General features: G+C 42.1%; 2 protein-coding genes across 2 annotated transcripts; one reads left to right on the forward strand and one right to left on the reverse strand.

The window, feature by feature from the left end:
- The first annotated feature begins 1195 nt into the window (after window positions 1-1195).
- Window positions 1196-4853, forward strand: LOC136493065 (uncharacterized). Its single transcript, XM_066489101.1, has 3 exons — window positions 1196-1391; window positions 4302-4415; window positions 4536-4853. Exons 1-3 carry the CDS (start codon window positions 1259-1261, stop codon window positions 4580-4582), a joined length of 294 nt encoding a protein of 97 aa, XP_066345198.1. The 5' UTR covers window positions 1196-1258; the 3' UTR covers window positions 4583-4853.
- A 1755-nt stretch (window positions 4854-6608) lies between these two features.
- LOC136491790 (uncharacterized) lies at window positions 6609-9011 on the reverse strand. Its single transcript, XM_066488026.1, has 2 exons — window positions 8992-9011; window positions 6609-8425 (listed from the first exon to the last, which is right to left on the reverse strand). Exons 1-2 carry the CDS (start codon window positions 9009-9011, stop codon window positions 7135-7137), a joined length of 1311 nt encoding a protein of 436 aa, XP_066344123.1. The 3' UTR covers window positions 6609-7134.

The following is a 9011-nucleotide window of genomic DNA, read 5'->3' on the forward strand; positions in this document are numbered from 1 at the left end:
ATTTTGATATTTAGGATCAATGCTACAGAGAGACGGGGATATTGATGAAGATGTTAGCCATAGAATCAAAGCAGGGTGGATGAAGTGACGACAAGCATCTGGTGTCCTATGTGACAAAAGGGTACCACAGAAGCTAAAAGGCAAGTTTTATAGGACGACGATTAGATCTGCTATGTTGTATGGTGCAGAATATTGACCTACGAAAAGACGATATGTTCAACAAATAAGTGTCACGGAAATACGTATGTTGCGTTGGATTTGCGGTCATACAAGAAGGGATCGAGTTCATAACGATGATATATGTGATAGATTAGGGGTAGAACCAATTGAAGAAAAGCTTGTCCAACACCGATTGAGATAGTTTGGACATCCAACGAAGACCTCCAGAGACACCGGTGCATAGTGAAATCCTAAGCCAAGATAGTAACATGAAGAGAGGCAGAGAAAGACCAAAGTTGACTTAGATAGAGGCAATAAAAGGAGACTTGAAAGGATGGAATATACCCAAAGACTTAGCCTTAGATAGGAGTGCTTGAAAGACAGCTATTCACGTGCCTGAACCTTGATTGCTTCTGTTGGATTTCAATTGTAGCCTATCCTAATTTGTTTGGGACTTAAAGGCTTTGTTGTTGTTGTTGTATATAAGGCTGGATAACGAGATGGCTTGACTCGGCTCGTTCTGGCTCGTTAAGATAACGAGCTAGCTCGGCTCGGCTCGTTATCCTAACGAGCCAGAAAGCTAGCTCGGCTCGGCTCGTTAAAGCTCGTGAGCCAGATATAAAAAAATATACAAAATATAATATTTGTATTTATCTAAAGTATGAGAATAATAATAATATAAAAGAAATGCATCTAGACTAGTTAGTAGTCAATTTATAAGGTCTAGACCAGTTACCAGTCAATTGTAAAATGAAAGACATGAAGTAATAAAAAACTAATTTAAGTTTTGATTTTTTTTTCTGGAAACTTAGCTCGTTTAGCTCACGAGCGGCTCACGAGCTAACTCGAGTTGGCTCATTATAACTAACGAGCTAAAATCTTAGCTCGGCTTAGCTCGTTATCATAACGAGCCAAACCGAGCCAAGTCGAGCCAGCCACGAACCGAACGGGGTAACAAGCTTAGAGTTTTTCGTCCGGTCTTAATTATATATAAGAGATAAGACGGTAGGCCCAAGCTTTTCAAGCAGAAGCCGGACCTAGGCCCAGCACCAAGACCCACCGAACCCTCGCAGTTTCGTCGCGCACACCAACTCGAGAGATGAGCACCGGCGGCGCGGACAAGCCCGGCAGCGGCGGCAGCGGCGGCGCGGTGAAGACGCCGTCGGACTTCCTCAAGTCCATCAGGGGCCGCCCCGTAGTCGTCAAGCTCAACTCCGGCGTCGACTACAGAGGTATCAATCACGCTTTTTCTCGCGTTTCCGCTACTCTGCCCAAACCCTAGAAGGCGGTCGTAAATCTTTGAACTCTGAGTTTCCGGGATGTCAGTGGGCAGACACTTAGCTGATTTCCGCGTTTTGGGGCGTTCGGTAAGGTAAACTGGGGTTGCTAGAAACACCCTGAATATCTAGTTTGGAAGCCTATGGTTACTCTTCTAGGATTTTGTATCTGTGATTTGGATGGGCGAGCATGGGGCAGTGTCGACTTGTATGAATTGGTAATTTCTCACATATAATATCTTTGTGAACTTCAATCTTCACGAACCAAGGAGCACATTAGCACAGTGTTGCAATTGTAGAACTAGCCCGCGTTGTAGAATCAAACAAATGACTTCTAGGCTTTGCTGGTGAAAGCATATTTATTCTGGTTACAGAAAGGTTGTTGGGTGGCAAACTATCATGAAGTGTTGAAGTTTGTATGAACATTTGAATATTGTAATGTGATTTGGGGAAACACAAAAGTAAGTCTAGCAAACAGAAGAACACAAACTAGGTCCTTTTGTCTGCAATGCTCAATGGAGGTTCCTGTAGGGTGTTAAAAAACATGGACTCCACAAGCTACCTGAAGCTCACCTTGAGCTCAAGTCTACACAACGATTCAGTATTTTTTCCAGTCAAGCTTGACCTGTTTTTTTAGAGCATACTTCTGTGTGTTCTAATGTTCTCTTGTGCAGTATGCATTTACAAACTCAAAGCTGCCTAGAATCAACTCAGACGCATTCCCGTGCACTAATCACAACTACTGATTAACTAAGGCAGTAATGCTTATCTCTGGCAAGAACTTCCTTGAGTTCATCTTTCCTGCATGACTACCATGGTCCACTGGCCTCTCTTAGCCTTCACTGCCATCAGTCATGTCCCTTTTATCCCCTGTCCATACCAGATTTCATTCAGATTTCTAATCAACTGATTTTGGAAACGAGTTTTACCAGAATGTTGTACATTTGGCACATCATACATATTGATAGTTTGTGTAAATGTACAAATTAGACATGGAACTTAAGAATATAACGTGCAATATTGTTGCACTAATGGACCCTATATAAGCAGGCGATTACATGGGTGGGTACTCTTCATATCTTAAGACCTAAGCCGTATCAAGTGGACCAGATTCTGAGGAATGGAGACCGAGTCCTCGTGCGAGCAACCGCGTGTGGTTTACTTAAAGAACAAACTGAGAACCGTATACAGGATGGGAAGAACATGAATGTTGGTAGCCTCAGTGAGTGCTTCGCTTCACTCGTAATAGATATTAAATACTTCACTAAAATTGGTACATGCAAAGCTGCAATATTCAATTGTGTATGAGAATTTAATGTATCTTTTGATTACTGCATATTATGTGAGGTATCAAACAAGCAAATTCTTATTGACTTTTCGTTTCCTGTTGCATGTTGCTTGACAGGCATCAAATCAAATGTATATAGAAAACAAATATATTAAAGCAAATATGTTACTATCCTGTGTTCTTGGCCTATTTCCCATTTGGTTGATTGTGGCTCTTCAATATAGGTTTCTTACGAAAACAAAAGGTTATATCAGGAACTTCACTCCTGTATCTTCCTTCACAAATTGAAATAAATTTGTGATCAAACCGGTTGATAACATTATTATCTTTACGAAAGTATTCCATTATCGTTTATTGCTGCTAAGGGCCAATAACATGATTCATTGTGGAAAAAGTACCTATATTGCTCCTGGAAGCAGTATGCTGTCCTCTTTTAGACCATCCATCCATTTTCCTATGTATGCTCCTGCCAAGTTGCATACTGTCCATATTACCTGGCATGTCATAAAGTAATTTGTAGTACTCTGATGTTATTTAATATATCTTGGCTAACATTTGTTAGCTAAAACATTTAATTGTTACTACCTAAGTACCTTTGTTTTGCAACGTTTGTCCTGTCTGCGTACCTAGTAGACTTGAAAGCTGAGTAACTTAAGATGAAATCAGATTGTTCTTGGTCTCATTGGATGGATGAACTGTTGATATATCCAATGAGATGAAATCAGATTGTTCTTTGGATGGATGGACTGTTGATATATCCAATGAGTACTAGACATATTTTTTTTTTTTAAATTGAATAAGATAAGATGCTGTATGTGGACAGTGGGCCTAGTAAATAAACATTATGAAACAGAGGGAGTATTAGTCTGCAGTACCTTAGTCAACAACAATATATACATATTTTGTTGATTATGGGGCCGCTAGCGTTTTGGTTAAATGAAGAATTTGATAATTGCCATTATGTAGAAGATAGATCAATAAGACACATTTTAGTTTTCATTTATTCTGCAGCACTGCTGGTATTTACCAGTAAGATTGCGTGAGATGAACAAACTGACTAACTGTTAAAATGCAAAGCAAAGTGATGATTAAAGCTGTTGGATACCCTTACATGCACTGATTTATTGTTCAAGCTGGTAAGCTTGTTTTACAGTTTATACTTCTCCTTTTAGGTCTCATTTTCTCACCAAAAGATTTGTTTGTGCCTACATGCTCTACAGTGTACAGCCATAAAATTTATGAATTTTGGGCACTGCAATAATTCATCACTCTACTTGCTCTTATGCATATCATGCATGTAGCAAATTTCACTGTTGCATTTGCCATGGTGTAGACCTATATATGTTGAATCTTTTTAGTGAACATAATAGATTGCTGTTTTCCAGTGCTGGCATGTACATTTGGAGTTTATCTATCCTAAATCCATTTTATTTCTGCCATCTGGCCCTGGCATGTCTTTGTTTGATGATAATTAGTGCGCTATATGATATAAAATGCCAGCAAGGAAAAATAGCATTTCATGGATTTGATTGTTAGTTTTACGAATTTTCTTTTGTCCAAACTCTTGTGATAACCAGGTATATTGGCTTGTCTGGACGGTTATATGAACATCGCAATGGAGCAGACTGAGGAGTACGTGAATGGCCAGTTGAAGAACAAGTATGGTGATGCCTTCATAAGGGGCAACAACGGTACGACCTGGATTTCCAAACCCAATCTCTAAATGTCTCCTCCGCTGAGAAATGTTTCAATGTCTCCGTTTTATTTTCTGCTTGTGCATTATATCCTGATGCTTGTTGCCCCAAATGCAGTTTTGTACATCAGCACGTCGAAGCGGACCCTTACTGATGGTGCATAGACGGATTGGAGCCCTCTGTCCTCCCTTGTGTGTCGTGCAACTTCAAAGCCGTTGACTTTGGTTGCGCTCTGACTCTGATGCATCCTTTCGATCTCTGTACTTGCTGTCTGGGTGAAGTTGGGGAAAGGGAAAATGTATCGCACGATTTCATGGGCTTGCCAGGTGCTATTTTGATGTAACTGACATTTATTCAGCTTCCCATGCATATGTGGTGTTGCTTTAGGGATATGGATAAGATACTGTGTTTGCAGCATCGCATTATGTTCTTTCATCGTTAATGGTCGGTATCAACTCGTCAATGTTGTGATCTGCTTTGAGTTTTGAACTCCTATGGTTGATTTGATCGCTATAACGACCAGAAACAATTCTTAGGGTCTGTTTGGGAACGCAAGAATTGTAGAGAAATTTTACAGGTAGGAAAAAAGCAGGGATAGGGAAAAATTTCCTTGTTGCAAACAGTGCCTTGGCCCTTGGCACCACCCCAATGAGGAAGTCTCGCCGGCTGGTAGCCGTTCCGCCGCCACCAGCGGTGCCCTCATCACCGCCCTGGCGCAGCACAGCACCCTGGCTCGCCGTGCTCTATCTGTTCATTTGTCGATGGACGAGCACTATCGGCTATGGCACGTCAGATGCAAAAGCTGGAAGACTGCCGTCAGGAGTGCTGCTTGGCTGTCCTGGTGCCCTCTCTGATCATGCTGTCTCTTTTCAGTCTCGGACACCACTGCTGTCTGTGTAAAGGCGCACACTTTCTATTGTTTCCTTCTTTATTTATTCTTTTGTCAATATGGAGATATAATAGAGTGTTTAATGCATGCTGATAAAGATCTATTTATTCGGGGGGCACTTTTTTTTTATGTGCAACGAGCATATATCTATCTTCCAAATACTTGAGGCCACAATTGGGTCTCGAGGGAGCCTCATACGGATAAGAAGCATTAGCCTACGAACAAACACATGCAAACTCTTCCTCTATGTGACCACTAAATGTGCATTAGCCATCTATACTACATTTTTTTCTAAGAAAAACGAGCATATATCTATCTTCCAAATGCTTGTGGTCAAATACTTGCAGTACTTTTCAGCGAACTAATACTAATGCTTATGCTGAAGTGCTGTGAGAGAAAAACACCGTTGGTTCGCTGAAAAGTACTGCTGAAGTAGGGTAACAAATCAGAGCCGGATTGTCCTTCATGTACTCCCCCTGGATTCATCGATCCCAGCACCTCCTGTACGGTCTTGGGAATTAATTCTTAGTATAATGCATCACCCATTCACGTCCAACCATCTTCTTTCCTCGTGTCCTTTACCGTATACTTCTTTCGTCGTAAAATATCTGTCATTTTCGTTTTCTGAGTAACAACTTTGAAAAATATATATTAAAAAATATTAGTATTTATGGTATATAATCGGTAGCATTGGAAAGATATTTGAATTTACTTTTTTAATAAATTTATTTAGAAATACAAATGTTGCACGTATTTTCTATAACGGAACACAAAGCGGCAGATAATTTGGGACAATTTAGGAGAGGGAGTATTTGGTTTGCCACGCCACCTACCGAGCAACAGAAAATCCCATCATACTGTGCAGTGAGTGCATACCTACTTGGATATTTGCTGGGCAACTCACAACCAAATAAATACACACAAGTATGAGTGCATAGTGGTACAATCCCACATGATACCAGGAGTACATTCTTGGATACAGCATGCGTCAGCACAAAGATTTGAGCGTTTGGTTTGCGTCCAAAGGGTGCCGCGCCGCGCCACAACTTCAGCGCCGCAGTTGCGGCATGCGTTTGGTTCGCTGCCCCATTTGCGGCATGCCACAGCCTTGCCGTGGTCCGCTAGTGCATTTTGAGTGCCAAAACGTGCGGGAGGTGCGGCGGCCAATTTCAGCACCGCAGTTGTGGCATGGCCAAACGCTCGGTGCGGCAGTCTCTAGACACCATCCAAACGCTCCCGAACCAACCAATCGATCCAAGTAATTCAGATGTACAACCAAACAGTACACTGTCAAAGACAGAAGCATCCACTAGATAAAATTAAAGCACTATATTTTCCGACATGGTTACCAGAGTTCAGAGTCTACAATTATCAGGTTCAACATTATGGCGATGAATTACTATAAGACCGAAGGAAATACAACATCATAAGTAAAAACGGGGTACACAAATGCGGGGTACATGGGCAAGCCAAGCCTATCAGCTCTTTCCCTCGACTCAGACTTGCCTCCTACACAAACAAGTAAACACCTTCACCCTCCTCTCCTACCTCCCGTCGACTAACCTCCTCACCAATGCCGTGTGCGGCCTCCTCCCAATGGCCATTTAATCTACGAGGCGTTTTGTGTAGTGATAAAATCAAATGTTAGAAATGCCTAAGAATTAAAAAGGTCAAAAGTCCGTCACACAGGCTGCTTGCCCTGGCAGTATTGTCCAAGTCATCAGCCAAAAATAAGATGACGTAGTAGAGCTTTAGATACCATCATGTGCTGGCACGGTTGTCGTTAACGAAGTGGGACTGATCATTCAGACATCCAGCTACCTATCTTCAGTGTTCAGAGTTGCCCCCCTCATATTTAGCAGTCTGCGCCACCGTGTCTTCCTTGAGCTCCGTGATAACCTTAAGAAGGTCCACTGGAGTTGCAGCAGGGTCCAGCTCATGGCAACCTTTTGGGGCATTGTTGCCTTCTTCACCGGTCAGAAGACGAGAAGGAACTCGATGCGAGAACTGGAACAGCTCTTCCTTTGGTATCCTCCTGACCTCCTTGGGATCCATGTGTCTGTGGAAGACAGCTTTGAATCCGGCAACCTTCAGCAATGGGATGACAGTCAGCCCTTGCTCCTCGGTGAAATCATCAATGACTTCTACTATCTCATACTTGTATATCACATCATCAGGCGTAAGCTCATTCCAATCAGGAGACCAGTTACGGTACAAGGCCCATGTATCCCCTTTCTGGGGAACAATCCTGATGATGCCACGGGGACCTTTAGTCCAGCTCACTTTGTGTGAAAATATGTTGACCGTTTTGCTGACCTGATATCTTCCGACCCTGAAATCACCACATGTCTTCTGGAAACCAGAGGCGACCCAGTTTATAGGTGCCAGTTCAATATTTGACTTTGAGTTGAGAAAACTCATGCGGATCCGGAAAGGCCTCATTGAAAGAACTTTCTGAACCATTACATATAGGCGAGGCATGCCATCCTCGCTGTCATATGTAGCCCATACTTGATCACTATCAAAAGCCTTCTCCGTTCGATCTTTATCAAAATCATGGAAGTCAGGGTCTGGGACATCAATTGACACAGGTACACGGCGCTGCTCTGGATTCTTGTCATCAGTAGCAGGCACTTGGATTTCCATGCTTCTTGAGTTGCATAGCTTGACTCCCTTGCCAGGTTTGTCAGAGAGGACACCATTGACCTTTATGTTGTTGTCACAAGGATATAGCTTTCCTTCAGATCCTCTTCTCTCTGCAAATCGTGAAGATGATGTGATGTTTAACTCCTGCAATTTTTCACAGACAGTTGCCTTGGCTTTCTCAAGAAGTAGACTTCGTGTATCAATCTGGGTAATCTCACCCAGAATATTTGCTCTTCTTCCACTAACTGCAGATCTAAACCTTTCCACTGAAGTACCATTGACCCGTCCCACATCAGTGAAAACAGCAGTTGGTTCTGTGCTTGCGGCAACTGTTTCTTTGTTATCACCACCATAATCCACAGTAGTGTAAGCATCATAATTATGCCTTCTCCGCTTTGAGAAGCGACCGCGCCTTGAAGCAGTTTTCTCATGGACATATGTATTGCCGCTTTCAGAATAGTTGTAGCTGTAGCTCTCATAATAATATTAGAAGAGAAGGAAGAAGTAACTGATGCAAATAAAAAAGATATGTCCAGATTCTATGACAAAATTAAAAAGGATCAAGAAGCAAGGAGAAACCCAAAGAAACTGTACTTCTTCGTAGCTCCAGATATTCTAAGAAAAAAGATGGCTTCTTACCAGCAACAACAGCGGGAATCTCGTAAGCCATCCAAATCAACATTAACAGACTATGACCGCACTCTCACCAAGTCAATTGAGGCGGCACAGAAAAAGAAGCGGGCAGGGAAAGGAGTTGCACAACTCGGACAACAATCACACCAATCAGTCCCCCCACTAGTTGTTGGTAATGAATATGGTTTGAATTTAGGATTAATGCATTAGGCAAACATACCTCTGGATGTCGATTTGGATCACCTTGGTGAATTTATTGAAGAGACTGGTCTCGACCTTTACCAGATGTTTGGTGATGGAAACATTGAGAGTGCGGCGGAGGTTGATATTTGGAAGAAAAAATTTGTACTAGGCCAGAGTCTATACAACCCTCAAGCCTTATGTGATCTAGGGACTCAAATATACCTGCTAAATAAGTGGTACAT

The sequence above is a fragment of the Miscanthus floridulus genome, chromosome 11 (assembly GCF_019320115.1).
Source record: "Miscanthus floridulus cultivar M001 chromosome 11, ASM1932011v1, whole genome shotgun sequence".
Taxonomy (NCBI): domain Eukaryota; kingdom Viridiplantae; phylum Streptophyta; class Magnoliopsida; order Poales; family Poaceae; genus Miscanthus; species Miscanthus floridulus.

What these genes read in the sequence shown, in the direction of transcription:
- LOC136493065 (XM_066489101.1), top strand. Translation starts at nt 1,259, where the DNA reads ATGAGCACCGGCGGCGCGGACAAGCCCGGCAGCGGCGGCAGCGGCGGC. An exon ending in CTCCGGCGTCGACTACAGAG is followed by an intron (nt 1,392 to 4,301) that starts GTATCAATCACG and finishes TGTGATAACCAG; the next exon opens with GTATATTGGCTTGTCTGGAC. An exon ending in CTTCATAAGGGGCAACAACG is followed by an intron (nt 4,416 to 4,535) that starts GTACGACCTGGA and finishes CCCCAAATGCAG; the next exon opens with TTTTGTACATCAGCACGTCG.
- LOC136491790 (XM_066488026.1), bottom strand. Translation starts at nt 9,011, where the DNA reads ATGTACCACTTATTTAGCAG. An exon ending in ATGTACCACTTATTTAGCAG is followed by an intron (nt 8,426 to 8,991) that starts GTATATTTGAGT and finishes TTATTATGAGAG; the next exon opens with CTACAGCTACAACTATTCTG.